Source organism: Trachypithecus francoisi, unplaced genomic scaffold (genome assembly GCF_009764315.1).
Source record: "Trachypithecus francoisi isolate TF-2019V2 unplaced genomic scaffold, Tfra_2.0 Contig00422, whole genome shotgun sequence".
In the NCBI taxonomy this organism is placed as follows: Eukaryota; Metazoa; Chordata; class Mammalia; order Primates; family Cercopithecidae; genus Trachypithecus; species Trachypithecus francoisi.
Window position 1 is genome coordinate 31,752 of NW_022680638.1, and position 20,124 is coordinate 51,875.

Consider the following 20,124-nt stretch of genomic DNA (forward strand, 5'->3'; position numbering starts at 1 on the left):
ATTCCTCTAAATTTAGAGTCAGCTGTGTAGCCTGGGTACAGATGCCCTCTCCAGACATGAAGAATCAATGCCATATTTTCATCTGAATAATTTTAATCTCCTGGAGCCACCAACTCACTCCACCTGGAACACTAATTATGGAGTGTGTATAACACATGGTAGTGCTTTTCACACATGTAGTGCTTTTCTGTGTTTGTTCACTTCATTTATGTCTAAACAACACCATGTCTGATGTAGAGACATAGGAGTTGGAAAAAAAAGAAATAAACACTACCATGACTGATGACATCTCCTTAGTGTTCACCTAAAGAAATTAACACAATAAGATCAATAAACTCAACAATGTTAATTATAAAAATTAAAAGAACAAAGGAAAAATTGGCTTAGAGTTCTTCCACTTAAAAAAAAATGTACCAAATAAAATGTTACAATACACTTACTATGGAATTACGTTTAAATTGTTTTGTAAGCACCGTTAAATTTTGTAAAAATTATTCCAATAATTCTGGAGCAGATTATATAAAGAATACTTCCTAAATTTTGATGCATTAAGTCTACTATCAATATCAGGCAAGTAAAACCTGGACTTACATAAGGAGATTCTGAACTAGGAACCATAAGATTTTGGAAAAATGAATTCAATACAAATGGGAAACACATTTGCTTTGAAATTCTTTGAGGTTTTTAGTTTGGTAGTAACTTATCAACACTTCAAAAATTACCAATTTGTTCTAACACATTTTCTTTCTTCTCAAAATAGGTACACATCCACATTCAAATACAATTACTTGCTTCATAATCCTCTTACATTTTATCTTTAGAGTAACACATTTGTATATTAAACTTTCATGTAAGTGAAAACTTAGAGTCTATGTGTGTTGGGAAGGCCATAGAGGTTGCATGCTCGAAGAAAAAGGTAAGATAACATCTTCTACATACTCATTTAAGATTCAGAAATATATGGCTTTTGATTATATGCCTGTGTAATTTTCATAATAACCATCTTAATGACTCTACAGTTAGAAGAAGAATAATAAAAATGTAACCTATGGAAACAGTATTCTCCAACGTATTTGAAGTTTAAAGTCACTAAGGATAAGAATCACTAGAGACGCCATTCCACCATATTACTGAACAGTACGTTGTTACTGTCTGTTACCTGAAAACTTGAGTAAGGTAAAATAGGCTAATGTTGGTGGCAGGATAACACCTAATTCAATGCACAACTGTCTTAACACATTAAAACAATTTTGTTTTATTAAAACAAATGAAGTTCACACAGTCTAAGGAAAGCATTACAAAATCCACTATATTAATATACAATCAGTAAAACAATTTACTAAAATTTGAATACTGCACAAGACTATTACTCTGAACATCTATCTCATGCAGCACTTGCAAGTTTTATAAGTCAACCACAAAAGCTTCTCTGTGTAGACTTTCTTCACACACCTCACATTTCAGTGTCCTCAATCTTCTGTTGAAAACTATATAACTGATATCCTAACATAGAACCTCTCAAAGCTCCGAGCAGCAGAAACTGACCACATGCTTTCCCATAGACATTGGGAATAAAGACACAGCATCAAGTAATTTGAGAGTTGAATTACATCGAAATTTGCCTTTGTAAAAATCTAAAACTCTCTCCATGCAAAAAACAGTGTACTTTGAATATAATTGTAAGTTCCAAAATATTAGTCTCTTATTCCTGTTTAGCCTAACTAAACTACGTTAACTTTGAATTATTCTTTGTAATCAATACCCTGATTTAGAATAACATTGAAAGTGTTAGTGTCTTAGTGGTTTCTACTGCAAATCTTCTGATGTTCATTCAGACTTGATTTTTGATTAATTTTTTATATTTATTGCATCTGTTAAATGCTTTCATATAAACTCTCCAGCATTTTCTAAGGTGTACTTTTAAAACAATTTTTTTCATATTCATTACAGTTGTAGGGTTTCTTTCCAATATAAATTCTCTAAAATTGAATACAATTTGAGCAACTGTTAGAGGGTTACCCTTCAGCATAAATTCTCCCATGTACAACAAAATCTGTAACATAAGTAAAAGTATTGCACCAATCTTTATATTTGTAATGTTTTTCTTCAGGGTAAAAACTCCTGTGTTACTCTAAGGCTTATATTTTTGAAGTCTTTCCACGTACAGATGTAATGTATCACTATCATTACACCTTGTGCACTCTAAGGCTTTTATTTGGTGACATCTTTCCACAGATAAATGTAATGTGTATCATTACACTTTTATTGCTTTTATCTAGCATAAAACCTCTCATGAGTAAGCTCATAGCAGTTATTAAACACTTTGCCACATTCTTTAAAATCAGAATTTTTCTCAGTGTGAATTTTCTTACGTGCAATAAAGTGTGAGCAATGGCTGAAGACTTTCCCATATTCTTCACATTTGTAGTGTTTCTCTCCAGTATGAATTATCTTGTGATTTCAATGGCTTGAGCAAGATTTAAGGACTTTGCCACATTCCTTACATTTGTAGGATTTCTCGATAGTAAAAATTCTTACGTAGTAAGGTTTGAGCAGTGAGTAAAAGCTTCCCCACATTTTTTATACTTGCAGGATTTCTCTCTTCTTTGAACTCTCTTATGTTCATTAAGATGTGAGCATCGTTTAAAAGCTTTGCCACATTCTTCACATTTATAGCGTTTGATGGCAGTATGAATTTTCTTATGTCTAGTAAGGTGTGAGCACCGATTAAAGGCTTTGCCACATTCTTCACAGTTGTAGGGTTTCTCTCCAGTGTGAATTCTCTTATGTTCAGTAAGGATTGAGGACCAGTTAAAAGCTTTGCCACATTCTTCACATTTGTAGGGTTTCTCTCCAGTGTGAATTCTCTTGTGTTTAGTAAGGTATGAGAACCTCTTAAAGACCTTGTCGCATTTTTCACATTTGTAGGGTTTCTCTCCACTATGAATTACCTTGTGTTCAGTAAGAATTGATGATGAGTTAAAAGCTTTGCCACATTCTTCACATTTATAGGGTTTCTCTCCCGTATGGGTTCTCTCATGTATAGTAAGTAGGGAGCAGTGGTTGAAGGCTTTCTCACATTCTTTACATTTGTAGGGTTTCCTTCCAGTGTGAATTGTCTTATGTTTGGTGAGATGTGAGTGCCGGTTAAACGCTCTGCCACATTCTTCACATGTGTAGGGTTTTTCTCCAGTATGAATTTTCTTATGCCTAACAAAGGGCGAACACCAGTGAAAGGCTTTTCCACATTCTTCACATTTGTAGGGTTTCTCACCAGTGTGGATTCTCTTATGTTTAGTAAGGGTCGAGCACCAGTTAAAAGCTTTGCCACATTCTTCACATTTGTATGATTTCTCTCCAGTGTGAATCCTCTTATGTTTAGTAAGGTATGAGAGCCACTTAAAGGTTTTGCCACATTCCTCACATATGTAGAGTTTCTCTTCAGTATGAATTATCTTATGATAAGAAAGGCCTGAGTGAGATTTAAAGACTTTACCACAGTGTATACATTTGAAAAGTTTCTCTGTAGTATGTCTTATGCTTTGTCTATTTAGATTTGATGATTTACTAAAGACTTTCACACATTTATTATATGGGAAAATTTTGCTAGGTAGAGTTGACAAACACTGGTTAAGTCCATTATAAATTTCTTTTTTATCCTTACACTCACCCACATTTTCCCCTTCTTTCCTTAAGTGTAAATCCTCAAGTCCACAGCTTCCATATCTTCTCAGTATCACCTTTTGGAATGAATCTTTCATGCCCTGTTCTGGCAAAAAGTCTTCAGTGTAATGAGAAGACACAGCTGAAATATAAAATTAACAAAATATCCCACTTGTTATTTTCAGAGTCAGATACACATACTTTACAAAGCTAACATAGAAAATTAGGAAAAGGACAGGATGACTTACTAGATGCAGCTGGGAAACACTCACTCCAAGGAGAGAAAACAAAATGTTGAGTAAAACATCACACTTTAAACAGATCTTTTGAGAGAAAGCTTAATTCAGAAGAAATGCAGACACTGTGGCTGAAGAGGAAGATGGAAAGCTTGCTCAAAGTCACTGGGCACCAGGACTGGCTCCTAGATCCAGACCAGACTTAAGGAAGGGATATGTGAAGAAACCCCATGGCAACACAGTCTAGCCACGGACCTCTGAGATTCTCACTTTGGTTCCTTCTCCTTGAAAGGCATTTCCCACCTAAATCTAGTCTGAGCTACTGATTACAGAATCTCACATGATCCCTATAAGTCTGTGAACTGGCAGGGGGAGCCACCTGGAGAATAGACAGAGGCACAGCTTAAACTCTGGTGGAAATCTGAAGTTTTCACTGTGCTGTGCAGCTGTAGCTGACCATAGGTGCCCATCCTCCGAGGCTCTGCATCTTGCACTGAGGGGATCCATCTCCTGCTGTCTGCCAGGCTGAGAGGGAGCAGGGTTGTAGCTATCGTGGGACTGAGGTGAATCTGATCCATGCACCACCTTGCCTGCTGGCATCTTCCAAGATGACTTACCTGGCTGCTCCTGCAGAAGGGTGCCCACAGCACAGCATCCACTTACATCACAGATGGTGCTTGACCCCAAAGGGCCAGAGGACAAATCCACGGGCCCAGTGCCAGCTGCCCAGGTCTTCCGCACACCGACTAATAATATTCAGCTGATATATGTGGTCTGAGCTGAAGTGGGGTAGAAGCCCACACTGTCAGCACACAGAGAAGAGTGTGACATGGGAACATGAGCCAGCATGGGAGCTGGGTTCCCCTTCATTCACATGAATAAACTGGGAAGGGTGTGGCCAGATGACCAGCCATGGCTTCTATCCCAGGAAGCCTAGCAGCCTAGAACATCTGGAAGAGCTCAGCCATTTCAATGCAGATGGCTTGGGACAAACCTTACCAATTCAGCCTGCTCCCAGGGAAGACACTGGAGACAGACCTGCTGAGTTGAGGGACCACAAACTGGGTGGGCCCCACAGCCATCTGCTGGACCAAAAATCCTGGGCTGTAGGTGCAATACTGGTTGCAAACCCATGGTGCAATTGCCCTGCCTGGTGATTTTCCATCCTCGAGCCCCTGCATCACCAAACGACTCACAGAAACATTCCAAAACCCACCCTTACTTTTGCAAGCAAAGGAGAACAGCAGGACCCCTGATATAAATACGGGTCTCCTGGTGACCTAAAAGTGTGAACTGTCCCTAAGGGAGGGGGGAGCACAGACCACCAAAACCCTCCTTGAAGCAAAGGAAATGGGTGCAGTGCCAGCAGTTGAAGGGAATATCACCAAGGCTCCAAAATAAATTTGGAGAGAAAACAATTTCTCGCACACGATCTTCCCTCCCCAGAACACTCTTAAGTGCCATGTACTTGGACTGAAGCCTGAATTCCACCACAAACAAGAATCTATTGCTTCAACACGAAGCACTCTATGAAATCCACCACAGGAACTTATCTACAACCCAGGGACCTAGACAGAGACTCTGCCTCTGAAAACAACCTTAAATGACACCAACTGATTACACACAACATACACCACAGCCAAACCCTCAAGGAAAAAAAAGAATTAAAAAAAATTTTCAAGCCCCATCCAAATCACAGAAAATTCAAAAGCAAAAGAAGCACCAGCTCCCTCAGATGAGACAGCAAAAGAACGCTGGCAATATAGAAAGCCAGAGTGTTTCATAACCTCAAAAGGATCTCATTAGTTCCTTTGAAAGAACCAAACACAACTTTAAAAATTGTAAATTTTACTACAGGACTTTCAAAATACAATGGAAAGCCTTAAAAACAGAATAGATTAAGCAGACGAAAGTATTTCAGAGCTCAGAGACTGCTTCTTTATATCAACCCAGTCAGAAGACAGTAAAGAAAAAAGAATTCACTACAAACAAGCAAAGCTTCTGAGAAATACAGAATTATGTAAAGGGGTCAAACTTATGACTCATTAGTATTCCTGAGAGAGAAGGAAAAAAAAACCAACCAACTTGGAAAACATACTTAAGGATATAATCTACGAAATATTTTCCCATCTTGCTAGACAGGTTGACATAAAGATACATGAAATTCAAGGAACTCCTTTGAGATACTATACAAGACAACCATCCCTAAGTATAAGTATAGTATCCGAATACTATACACATAGTATTCAGACTTTCCAAGGTCAACATGAAATAAAAAAAAAAAAGGCAACTAGAGAAAAGGGTCATATTACCTAAAAAATGAATTCTATCAAACAGTGGACTTCCTCACAGAAACTTTACAATCTGGAAGATATTGGGGGGGTCTGTTTTTAATATTTTTAAAGAAAGAGGCCGGGTGCAGTGGCTCATGCTTGTAATCCCAGCACTTTGGGAGGCCAAGGTGGGCAGATAACCTGAGCTCAGGAGTTTGAAACCACTCTGGGGAACATGGTGAAAGCCTGCCTCTATTAAACACAAAAAGTTAGCTGCCTGCTTCTATTAAATATAAAAAATCAGCCAGGTATGGTAGCGCTCACCTGTAGTCCCAGCTACTGTGGAGGCTGAGGCATGAGAATTGCTTGAGCCCCAGAGGTGGAGGTTGTAGTGAGCTGCGATTGCACCACTGTACTCCAGGCTGGGCCACAGAGTGAGACTCCATTTCAACAACAACAACAACAAAAAGATTTTAAAAAAGAAAGAAATTCCAGTCAAGAATTTTATGTTCCAGCAAACTAAGTTTCATAAGCAAAGAATTCACAACCAATCACTAAGTGAATTAACTACCACTCAACTGGCATCACAAGGTGCTTAAGAGTGTTCTAAACATGGAAATGGAAGAATGATACCTACTACCACAAAAACACACATAAGTACACAGCCCACAGACCCTACAAAGCAACTGCACAATCAAGACTACAGAGCACATGAAGCGAACAAAAACTAAGATATCAATGTTAACCTTGAACACAGCAGTCTAAATGCTCCACTTAAAAGACACGAAGTGGTGGCCAGGCACGGTGGCTCATGCCTGTAATCCCAGCACTTTGGGAGGCTGAGACAGGTGAATCACCTGAGGTCAGGAGTTTGAGACCAGCCTGGCCAACATGGTGAAACCCGGTCTCTACTAAAAATACAAAAATTAGCCCGTAGTGGTGGCACGTGCCTGTGGTCCCAGCTACTCGGGAGGCTGAGGCAGGAGAATCACTTGAAACCAGGAGGCAGAGGTTTCAGGAAGCTGAGATCATGCCTGCACTCCACCCTGGGTGACAGAGTGAGACTCTGTCTCAAAAAAAAAAATTAAAAAATTCTAAAAAGTAAAAAAAAATGACACAAAGTGCAAATCAGATTTAAAAACAACAAGACTTAACCTTCTGCTGGCTTTAAAAAACTCATCTCACGTATAATGACACCCATAAACTCAAAGTAAAGGGAAAAAGTAACATCTATCACACAAATGGGGAAAAATCAACAAACAAAAAATGCAGTGGTCACTATTCTTGTAAATAAAACAGATTTTAAACCAACAATAGTAAAAAAGACAAACACATTATATACTAATAAAGGATTCAATAAATAAATAGATACATCAATAATATTTAACTATCCTAAATATGTATGTACCCAACATTGGCACACCCAGGTTTATAAAGCAATTATTACTGGACCTAAAAAAAAGACTTAGCCAGCCATCGTGGAAGACAACACCTTACAGATAGCATTACAGATCATCAAGGCAGAAAACTAACAAAGAAATTCTGGACTTAAACTCAGCACTTGACCAATTGGAACTCATAGACATCTATAGAATAATTCATCTAATGAACACATACATACATTCTCATCTGCGCACAGAACATACTTTAAGATTGACCACATGCTCAGTCATAAAACAAATTTCAAAAATCCAGAAAAATTGAAATCATCGCCTTGAAACAGAGTTAAATAAACTCAAAACTCAATAGCAAGAGGAACCCTCAAAACTACACAAATACAGAAAACAAAACAACTTATTCCAGAATGACTTTTGGGGAAACAATGAAATTAAGGCAGAAATCAGAAACTTATTTGAAACAAATAAAAATGGTGACGAGGCTGGGTGCGGTGGCTCACACCTGTAATCCCAGCACTTTGGGAGGCCGAAGTGGGCGGATCATGAGATCAGGGGTTCAAGACCAGCCTGGCCAACATAGTGAAACCCCATCTCTACTAAAAATACAAGAAATTAGCTGGGCGTGGTAGCAGGTGTCTGTAATCCCAGCTATCTGGGAGAGTGAGGCAGGAGAATCACTTGAACCCAGGAGGCAGAGGTTGCAGTGAGTGGGAAATAGCGCCACTGCACTCCAGCCTGGGTGACAGAGTGAGACTCCATCTCAAAAAAAAAAAAAGTGACAAAATGTAACAAAGCCTTGGAATGTGGCAAAAGCAGTGTTAGGAGGGTTTATAGTGCTAAACTTTTATATCAAGAAGATAGAAAGATCTCAAGTTAACCTGATACTTTGCATAAAGAAATCAGAAAAACAACAAAGTAAATCCAAAGCTAGAAGAAGAAAAGAAATAATTCAAATCAGAGCAGAACAAAAAAATATTGAAACCAAGAAAATCATTCAAATAATCAATAAAATAAGTTTTTCTAAAAGATAAACAAGATCACTAGATCACTAGCTAAGTTAACAAAGAAAAAAAAAGATCCAAATAAGCACAATCAAAAATGACAAGCTATCAATAGACTAACAGACAACCTACCGGGAGAAAGTATTTGTAGACTACGCATCTGACAAGGGACTAATGTTCACAATCTATAAGAAATTTAAATCTACAAGAAAAACAGAAATAATCTCATTAAAAAGTGGTCAAAGGACATGGTCATTTCTCAAAAGACATAAAAGCAGCCAAGAAACGTGAAAAAATGAGACAAAAAGGGAAAAAAAGAAGGACAAAACAGCAACAAAAATCAAAACAATCAATAACATGGCAATGGTAACCCTTCTCTATCAGAAAATTAAATATTCATGGAATAAACTTCCCAATCAAAAGACATAAACTGGTATAAAAACAAGATTCAACTACATTCTTTGTACAAGATACTCACTTTCAATCTGAAGAAGACAATAGACCAAAAGAAGGATGGTACAAGTCATTCTCTTAGAATGTTAACCAAATCAAAAGAAACTAGGTCAAAATTATATAAGGCAAAATACATTTTAGGTCAAACACTGTTATAAAATATACTTTAGTCAGAATTCTCACAAGAGACAAAGAAGGACATTAAATAATAGTAAAAAGATTAATTTACTAGAAAACTATAACATATATATAATCATCAGGTTCCCAAATATATAAAGTAAACATTAACAAAATTGAAGAAATATACAGCAATATAATAATAGTAAGATATTTCAATATCCCACTTTCAGTAATAAGTTATAAAGCAAGGCAGAATATTAAATATGAACAGAGGACTTCAAAGCACTCTAAAAATTACACCTAACGGACATATAGCAAACACTCCACATGACTTCAGAATACACAATCTTCTCCATAGCTCACAACACATTCTCTTGGATACATCACTTGTTAGGGGACAAAGCAATTCTTAGCAAACTTTTTTTTAAATTTTGAGACTGAGTTTCACTCTTGTTGCCCAGGCTGGAGTGCAATGGCACGGTCTTGGCTCACCATAACCTCCGTCTATTAGGTTCAAGCGATTCTCCTGCCTCAGCCTCCGGAGTAGCTGGGATTACAGGCATGTGCCACTACATCTGGCTAATTTTGTATTTTTGGTAGAGATGGGGTTTCTCCCTGTTGGTCAGGCTGGTCTCGAACTCCCGACCTCAGGTGATCTGCCTGCATCGGCCTCCCAAAGTGCTGGGATTACAGGTGTGAGCCACCACGCCTGGCCTAGCAAACTGTTAAAAATGGAAATCTTATAGACTATTATTATGACCAAATGGAATGAAACTAAAAATTAGTAATAGAAAAAAATCCACAAATATATGGAAATTAACACAGTCTTAAGCATGCTCATGTTCAAGGACTGGAAGAATTAACACTGTACAACATCTTTACAGCACCCAAAGTAATGTTCAGATTCAATGTGATCCCCTTCAAATTCCCAATTTCATTTTTTGCAGGAATAAAAACCAATGCCTAAATCAAATAAAATCTCAAGAGACCACGAAGAGCTAAATAATCTTTAAAATAAGGAAAGGTGTTGGAAGCATCACACTTCCTGATTTCAAAACACACGACAAAACTACAGTAATAAATGCAGTTTAGTACTAGCATAAAGTCAGACAATTAGACCAATGAAAAAGAATGTAGCACAGATATTATCTTTCATGTATATGGTCAAATAGTTACTTGCACACCCATATTAATTGTAGCATTATTCACAAAAACCAATAGGTGAAAGAAACCCAAGCTTCTCTCACCACATGAATGGAAAAATAAAATTTATAATATACAAATATGGAATAATACTCAGCTTTTAAAAAGGAGAAAATTGGGTCAGGCGTGTAAGCTCACGCCTGTAATCCCAGCATTTTGGGAGGCCCAGGTGGGTGGATCACGAAGTTAGGAGATCGATATCATCCTGGCCAACATGGTAAAACCTCGTCTCCACTAAAATACAAAAAAAAAAAAAAAAATTGGCATGGTGGCACGTGCCTGTAGTCTCAGCTACTCGGGAGGCTGAGACAGGTGAATTGCTTGAACCCGGGAGGCAGAGGTTGCAGTGAGCCGATATTGCACCACTGCACTCCAGCCTGGCAATAGAGCGAGACTCCAAAAAAAAAAAAAAAAAAAGGAGGAAATCTTTTAACATCGACAATAAAGATAGATCTGATGGCATGATGCTAAGTAAAATAAGCCAGCCATAAAAAGACAGATATTGTATAAATCCATTTATATGAGACATCTAAAGTAGTTACACTCAGCAACAAAATAGAGAGGTGTTTGTAAAGGGTCAATGAGGAAAATGAGTAGTTTCATGTATGTTGAGTTCAAGTTTCCCAAGACAAAAACATGTGGAGATATACTGCATGACAGTGTCAATATACCCAACATAACAGAATTGTATAACTTAAAAATATTTAAGATTCTAAATGTTATGTTATCTATTTTGGACAATTAAAAATAAACAATTACACCTAAAAGAAACACAGAGTTATAAAGCTTTTCAAAAATTACCTTCAAATCACAAGTGTTTCTCTCACAAAAAGAAAACATACATTCACCAATGAATAGATGTTGAAATTACAACGATTTTCATGACTCCTCACCTAAACAGAATAAAACCACCATTGATGACCAACAAAAATATAAATATGAGTCATAAACAAAATGGGGTCATACTTATTCAGTCAAACATAGAGATAATTAAATTGGCAATAAACATATGGCTGATTCGTATTTGACTTTTGCCTCACATTGTCTTAAAATGTACAGAGCTGAATATTGTCATACAAAATTATATGAATAAAAACTAAAAAATACTATGAATGTGAAATGGCCTATTATAAAAATTGTAACAAATAAATACAAAATTGCAAAGCAAAATTAAACTATAACCCATAAAATTCTGAATAAACATAGTGGACTACTGATGAAGAATCCTTCTAGATAGCTACAATTTTCAACCATGACTGGCTATCCATAAAAAGTACACATTTTTGAATCAAGAGCATACAGTTAGAGCACTGTTTCACAGAAACCCCACTATAATTATTGATAAAAAGCTTTGAGAAAATAATTTTTAAGAAATAAGCACTTACATAATACTAGAGAAATTTATTAATATGTTGCTCTTCTTTATACACAAAATGGTAAGGCTGTAATCTAGCCTGCAAAAGCAGAGAAAAGACTTACATTTTTTACTGGAGGAACAATATAAATATTGCAAAATATGGTATAAAATACTGATTATGAATTAGGAATAAATTATGCTATTATTCAGATAAAGGTGGAAGAATATAGATGAAAATGCAAAGAAAGCTTTTTACATGCCGGCAACTTAATCATACAAACTAGGCCAGGCATGGTGGCTCACGCCTGTAACCCTAGCACTTTGGGAAGTTGAGGCGGGTGGATCGCTTGAGCTCAGGAGTTCAAGACCATTTACCAGGAATCTATAACACATATAACTGTTATGTAACATTCGCACTCTCAAACATATAAAACAAATATTGACAGAAGTTAAGAAACAAATGCACAGCAGCACAATAATTATAGACTTCAAGGCCTCATTCTCAATCATGAATATAAAAAAATCAGATAGAGGCCGGGCGCGGTGGCTCAAGCCTGTAATCCCAGCACTTTGGGAGGCCGAGACGGGCGGATCACGAGGTCAGGAGATCGAGACCATCCTGGCTAACACGGTGAAACCCCGTCTCTACTAAAAAATACAAAAAACTAGCCGGGCGAGGTGGTGGGCGCCTGTAGTCCCAGCTACTCGGGAGGCTGAGACAGGAGAATGGCGTGAACCCGGGAGGCGGAGCTTGCAGTGAGCCGAGATAGCGCCACTGCACTCCAGCCTGGGCGACAGAGCAAGACTCCGTCTCAAAAAAATAATAATAATAATAATCAGATAGATTAATAAGAAAATAAAAAACTTAAACGTTACACACCAATTAGACCTAAGAGACATATACAGAACATTCCAGTTAAAAGCAGCAGAATACATAATATTCTCAATCACACACACAGCATTCTGTTCGGACGCATAACAAGTCTTAATAAATTTAAGGAGACTGAAATCATACAGTGTATGTTTTCTGACCAAAATGGAATGAAACTAGAAATCAGAAGCAGAAGTAAAACTGTAAATCCAAAAAATGTGGAAATTAAACCCACTCAAACATATTCTTGCTCAAGGATCAGATAATTTCATTTTGTTAAGATGTCAACATGCACAGCCACATATAAATTCAATGTAATATCAAGATCTTCATGGTAGTTTTTTTTTGCAGAAATATATATAAGATTCTCAAATTCTTTTAGTAGGTATAACTAGCAAAACACCCTTTAAAAAGAACAACAAAGAGGTATTACACTTCCTGGTTTTATAACATATTAACCAAAGCTATAAAGATACAAATAATGTGGTATTAGCACAAAGAAAAATAAATGGATGATAAAACAAAATAGAGAGCTCAAAATTAAGCACGTGTGTACGTAATCAATGGCCTTACATAAGATTGCTATGGCCACACAATGGGGAAGAATATAGTTTTTTTAACAAATGATGTTGAAAAACTGAGTATTTACATGAAAAAAATAAAGTTGAGCCCTTCCGTTACATGCACCGTATAATAACAGTATTTAAAATGGATTAAATACTTGAACATAAAAATATAATAAACTTCCTAGATAAATATATGGGGGAAAATATGACATTGGACTTGGCACTAATTTCTTGTTACAAAAGACAAAGAATTTGATGTCATTTTCTTAGATATGAAATCAAATGCATAAGGAAAAAATAATAGAGAAATGGGACTACATCAAACTTCAAAATTTCTGCACATCAAAGGAAAAATTTAGTGGGGTGAAAATGCTGCCTAAGAAATGGGTGAAACATTTGAAAATCACATATTTGATGGGAGTTAATTTTCACAATATATAAACAATGTCTAAAACTCATCAATAAAAAGTGAGTAGATTGATTAAGAAATGGACAAACAATTGAACTGGCATCTCTCCAAAGAAGATACATAAATGGCTTATAAGCATTTGAAAGGATGCTCAAGATTACTAACTTTTAGACCAATGCAAAGTAAAAATCACAGTAAAATATTACCTCAAACCCATTAGGAGAGCCATTAAGAAATGTAACCACCCCCTCAAAAATAATTGTTACGGATATGGAAAATTGAGAGGCCTTTTGAGCCACTGGTAGGCAAAAATGATGCAGCTACTGTAAAAAACATACTATGAAGGTTTCTCAAAAAATTAAAAATGGAATTACTATATAATCCAGCAAACATGGAAAATCCTATTTGATACTGTTCTTCGCAGTTATTTTTTGGGGTATGACACCCAAAGCACAGAAACAAAAGCAAACATAAATAAGTGGGACTGCATCAAACTGAAATTTTTCTGCACAGCAAAGAAAATAAAACAAGGAAACTTACAGGATGAAAAAAAAAAATTGCAAGCCATGCATCTGATAAGAAGTTAATATCCAGAATATATAAGGAATTCATACAAATCAAAGGCAAAAACAATAATAAGAATGTTAATAAGAACTAAATTGAAAAAGACTAAATGGATAGATATTTTTCCAGTGAAGACAAAGAGCGAACAGGTATGAGAAAAGGACCTCAACATCACCAGTCATCAGGCAGGTGCGAACCAAAATGATGATAAAATATCACTTCACATTTGTTAGGATGGCTATTATCAAGCCACACATATATTTTCTGGGTGATGGATACCCTAAAAGTACTGACTTCACCACCATGAAATCTATCTGTGTAACAAGGTTGCACTCATATCCCACAAATTATGCAAAAAGAATAGGGCTGGGTATGGTGGCTCATGCCTGTAATCCCAGCATTTTGGGAATCTGAGGTAAGAGGACTGCTTGAGCAAAGGAGTTCAAGGCCAGCCCTGGCAACACAGTGAGACCTCCTTCTCTGTTAAAAAAAAAAAAAAAAAAGAAAGAAATTTTAAGCATAAAAACATTTTTAAAAAGAGATAACAAGCGTTGACAAGTGTGTGATGAAAACAATCTTGTACATTGTTGGTGTGTTGTAAATTGGGAGAGTCATTATGAAAACCAGTATGGATGTTCTTTAAAAAATAAAAATAGGCCAAGCACGGTGGCTCACACCTGTAATACCAGCACTTTGGGAGGCTGAGGCGGGCAGATCACGAGGTCAGGAGTTTGAGACCAGCCTGGCCAACATGGTGAAACCCTGTCTCTACTGAAAATACAAAAATTAACTGAGTGTGGTGACAGGTGCCTGTAATCCAAGCTACTCAGGAAGCTGAGGCAGCAGAATCATTTGAATCCGGGAGGCGGAGGTTGCAATGAGCTGAGATCATGCCACTGCACTCCAGCCTGGGTGACAGGGTGAGACTCCATCTCAAAAATAAATAAATTAATTAAATTTTAAAAAATTCCACATAATCCAGCAATCCCACTTCTGTGTACGTAACCAAAGGAAATAAAATCACTAATTTTTGTATCTCCATGTTCACTTCACAATTGCCAAGACATGAAAACAACCTAAATGTTTGTGGACACTGACTGGATAAAGAAAATACGGTATATATACACAATACAGTATTATCCAGCCATAAAAAATCATGAAATGCTGCCAATATTTCAACGACATGGATGGACCTGGAAGACATTATACTAAGTGAAATAAGCCAGACACAGAAAGAAATATAATGCACGATCTCACCTCTATGTGTAATATACAAAGGATGAACTCATAGAAACAGAGAGTACAAAGCTGGCTGACCCAGTCTGGAAGTAGGGAAAATGGGAAGATGTTCAATGAGTGCATACTGCCAGTCATGAAATGAGTAAGTTTTGGGGATCTAATGCATAGCATCATGGCTATAGTTAATCATAATGCTCTATATCAGGGGTACCAGTCTTTTGGCTTCCCTGGGCCACACTGGAAGAAGAATTGTCCTGGGCCACACATAAAATACACTAACACTAATCATAGCTGATTAGCTTTCAAAATTCTCATGTTTTAAGAAAAATTTGTGTTTGGCCACGTTCAAAGCCATCCTGGGCTGCATGCAGCCAGCAGGACACGAGTTGGACGAACGTGCTCCATATGCTTACATTTTAGTAAGACAGCAAACCTTCAGTGTTCTCACTACAAAAGAAAACGCTGCATGGTGGCTCATGCCTCTAATTCCAGCACTTTGGGAGGCCAAGGAGGGTGGATCACATGAGGCCAGGAGTTTGAGACCAGCCTATAATTCCAGCTACTTGGGAGGCTGAGGCACAAGAATCACTTGAACCTGGGAGGTGGAGGTTGCAGTGAGCTGAGATCCCGCCACTGCACTCCAGTCTGTGTGACAGAGTGAGACTCGTCTCAAAAAAGAAAAAAAAAAAAAACCAAATAACTCTGTGAGGTAACGGATGCATTCATTAACTGTATTAATCGTTTCACAATGTTTATACATACAATATCATTACATTTTACATAATAAATAGTTATATACTTTTAATTTGTGGAAAGTAACCACACAGTCCACACACGTATATGTGTGGGTATATTTGTGTGTATATGTGTACACATCTCAACTAGTACAATTGAAGACGCTGGGAAAATAAAGTTTAAATTACCAATTTTAGTTCACACTAAAAATATAAAATGTAGAAATAAAATAATATTAGATTTTCTTATATTTAGGGAGATGCTTAGCATTATAAAAAAATTACTGAATAGGAATTTCTGTAGAATCACATTTGAAAATTCTGTAAGGGGCTGGGCACGGTGGCTCATGCCTGTAATTCCAGCACTTTGGGAGACCGAGGCGGGTGGATCACCTGAGGTCAGGAGTTCTAGACCAACCTGGCCAACATGGTGAAACCTTGTCTCTACTAAAATACAAAGGTAGCTGGGTGTGGTGGTGCACACCTGTAATCCCAGCTACTTGGGTGGCTTAGGTGGGAGAGTCGCTTGAACCCAGAAGGCAGAGGTTGCAATGAGCCATGCACTCCAGCCTGGGTGACAGAGTGAACCTCCGTTGCAAAACAAACAAACAAAATAATTTATTTAAAAAAAAAAAGAAAGAAACTTCCATAAGAAATCATAAAGCAAAAAACAGACCACATCTCTTTGTGGTGTTACTGGGATTTTGGAACCAAATATGGTTAACACTAATACTCTCACACATTTCAGACATAATGCAAACAACAACAACCAAAATCCAAACCAAACCAAAACAAAACAAAACAAAAATCTTAAAAAAATAGTTTAAAGGCCAGGCGCTGTGGCTCATGCCCTTAATTCCACCACTTTGGGAGGCCGAGGTGGGTGGATCACCTGAGGTCGGGAGTTCAAGACCAGCCTCAACAACTTGGAGAAACCCCATCTCTACTAAAAATACAAAATTAGCTGGGCATGGTGGCGCATGTAATCCCAGCTACTTGGGAGGCTGAGGCAGGATAATCACTTGAACCCAGGAGGCGGAGGTCATGGTGAGCCAAGATTGTGCCATTGCACTCCAGCCTGGGAAACAAGAGCGAAAATCTCTCTCTCAAAAGAAAAGAAAAAAATAGTTTAACATAGAGTTCCTCAAAAATACACATATATTCCTGTGGCCCCTGAGACAATGAAAGGGCAGTCAGATATTAAAGTCTGTTATAAGCCATGAAGAGGACTTTGGCTCTCACTGTAACCTCAAAGGAAGGTTACTTTTTAGAGAATTTAGGAGCATTAGACAGAAGATGCCTCTATGTGAGAGCAAGAAAAAACAACCGTGCTCCTCAAAATCATCTCCATTGAAGCAGGACTTCTCAAATAACTTTTGAAGCCCGTCCTCCCCCTTGGCCTTTGGAGCTTTCACCTGTGGCATGTGTTTCATTCATCCAGCCTACCTGAGGGTTTAGCTATGGTCTCATGCCTCTTCACATTCCAGGGCTCCTGTCTTTGCTCCAGACAGCTAATCAGTTCTGGCTTAGAAACAGTCAGACCTGTTTTATTAGAAAAAAGTAATGTGATGCTTGCTGGGATTCTCCAATTACCAAGCTAGCGTTGTGCTCTGTAGAGAAGACAGAATATTATAGATGATTCTAGAAAATTAATAATAAGGCCGGGCACGTTGGCTCACACCTGTAATCCCAACATTTTGGGAGGCCAAAGCGGGCAGATCATGAGGTCAGGAGATCGAGACCATCCTGGCCAACATGGTAAAACCCCATCTCTATAAAAATACAAAAACTAGCAAAGTGTGGTGGCATGTGCCTGTAATCCCAGCTACTTGGGAGGTTGAGGGAGGAGAATCGCTTGAACCCAGGAGGCAGAGATTGCAGTGAGCCGAGATCACGCCACTGCACTCCAGCCTGGCAACAGAGTGAGACTCCATCTCAAAAAAAAAAAAGAAAAGAAAATTAATAACAAAATAATATTTCTAATAACAAAATAATGTTTCTAAACAGAAAGTTTAGAATATTTTATATTTTTGGGTCTTTAGCTTCCCTACCCAATACTACTTAATCAAAAATTGGTGGTAGAAGTTGGATTTTAAGGTCTGGTCAATAATATTTTATAAAGGAATTTTTATAATGGAATTCCAAGAATTACCACTAAAGGCTGGGTATGGTAGTTCACACTAGTAATCCCAACACTTTGGGAGGCCAAGGAGGGTGGATCACTTGAGGTCAGGAGTTTGAGACCAGCCTGGCCAACATAGTAAAACCTCCTCTTTACTAAAAATACAAAAATTAGCTGGGTGTGGTGGTGGGTACCTGTAGTCCCAGATACTCAGGAGGCTAAAACAGGAGAATCACTTGAACCCAGGACGTGGAGGCTGCAGTGAGCTGGACTGTACCACTGCACTGAAGCTTGGGCAACAGAGCTAGACTCTGTCTCAAAAATAAAAAATAAAAACAAACAAAAAGAATTACCACTAAACTAGAGTGAAAAATGCCCATCACCTCAAGGCAGAAGAAAGTTAATGTAAACATAAAACTTCTTGGAAATTTTCTTCTCTATCCCAACAAATCCCCAAGTTTTCCTTGAAAGCAGAGATCTAAAACTCATTTACATAAAGCAGAAATCCCCATCAAACGTTCTACAGAGGAAGAAAGTAAAATCTTTAGTGTGAAATAGGAACTGTGTATTGAAGTTCTTCTCACCCAGAGAGACCAGGTTTCTGTAGTTCTCTAGCATCACTTTCCTGTACAAATTCTGCTGAGCAGGTTTCAGAAACTCCCACTCCTCCAAAGAGAATTCTATGGTCACATCCCTGAATGTCAACAGCTCCTGAAAAACAAAACAAAACATAAGACCAACTGTGAATGGGCAGTTCTTGACTCCATATGAAAAGAGAATTGCTGTGACTTATATCAGTTACTGGAATTATTCAATGGGTATTTTTAACAAAAATATTCTCTGATGTATTCTCTAACACTGAGGAAAGAAAATAGAATCCACGTGGCCAGGTTCGGTGGCTCACGCCTGTAATCCCATCACTTTGGCAGGCCGAGGCAGGCAGATGACCTGAGGTCAAGAATTCGAGACCAGCCTGGCCAACATGGTGAAACGCTGTCTCTACTAGAAATACAAAAATTAGCTGGGTGTGGTGGTGCATGCCTGTAATCCCAGTTACTCAGGAGGCTGAGGGAGGAGAATCACTTGAACTTGGGAGGCAAAGGTTACAGTGAGCCGAGATCATGACACTGCACTCCTGCCTGGGCTACAAACTAAAAGGAAAACAGAATCCACAAAACCAATGTAGATACTTTTCTAAATAATCAGTCTAAAATTAAGGGCATCAACACAGGCATATACAGTTTTGAGTTTTATGTCTGCAGATTACAGAGTAAGTTGTAAATATTACTGATACAGAGAAGTCATGATGGGTTAGAAGGTATCTGTCAAATTTTAATGTACATAACAATGAACTACAGATCTTGTTAAAACGCAGTCTGATTCAGGTGATCTCAGGTGAAGCCTGAGTTTCTGAATTTCTTTTTTTTTTTTTTTTTTTTTTTTTTTTTTTGAGACGGAGTCTCGCTCTGTCGCCCAGGCTGGAGTGCAGTGGCCGGACCTCAGCTCACTGCAAGCTCCGCCTCCTGGGTTTACACCATTCTCCTGCCTCAGCCTCCCGAGTGGCTGGGACTACAGGCGCCTGCCACCTCGCCCGGCTAGTTTTTTGTATTTTTTTTAGTAGAGACGGGGTTTCACCATGTTAGCCAGGATGGTCTCGATCTCCTGACTTCGTGATCCGCCCGTCTCGGCCTCCCAAAGTGCTGGGATTACAGGCTTGAGCCACCGCGCCCGGCCGAGTTTCTGAATTTCTAACAAGCTAGCCAGTGATACCATGCGTCCAAATCAAGAATATTTTGTCAAACAGAGCAAGTGGTTGAGCCCCAGTTTATCTGACTAGTAAACGAAGATGAGCCTTCATTTTCCAAAGCAAGCTTTAAGCAAATAGAATCTAGAAAGAAAGGGGAGTTTGCAGATTA

General features: G+C 38.0%; 1 protein-coding gene across 5 annotated transcripts in view; it reads right to left on the reverse strand.

Annotated features, from left to right (window-relative positions):
• Window positions 1-1,231: 1,231 nt before the first annotated feature.
• Window positions 1,232-20,124, reverse strand: part of LOC117084085 (zinc finger protein 682) — a 32,435-nt gene continuing 13,542 nt past the window's right edge. For 2 of the 5 annotated variants that reach the window (XM_033212420.1, XM_033212430.1), the window contains exons 2-4: window positions 18,793-18,919; window positions 17,533-17,628; window positions 1,232-3,805 (exon numbers count right to left, since the gene is read on the reverse strand). In XM_033212420.1, coding sequence (XP_033068311.1) covers window positions 2,535-3,805; window positions 17,533-17,628; window positions 18,793-18,919 — 1,494 coding nt within the window. In that variant the 3' untranslated portion in view covers window positions 1,232-2,534. Of the gene's footprint in view, window positions 3,806-11,147; window positions 11,240-11,731; window positions 11,801-17,532; window positions 17,629-18,792; window positions 18,920-20,124 lie in introns of all 5 variants that reach the window. The other 3 variants (XM_033212439.1, XM_033212450.1, XM_033212455.1) reach the window with 3 other exon arrangements.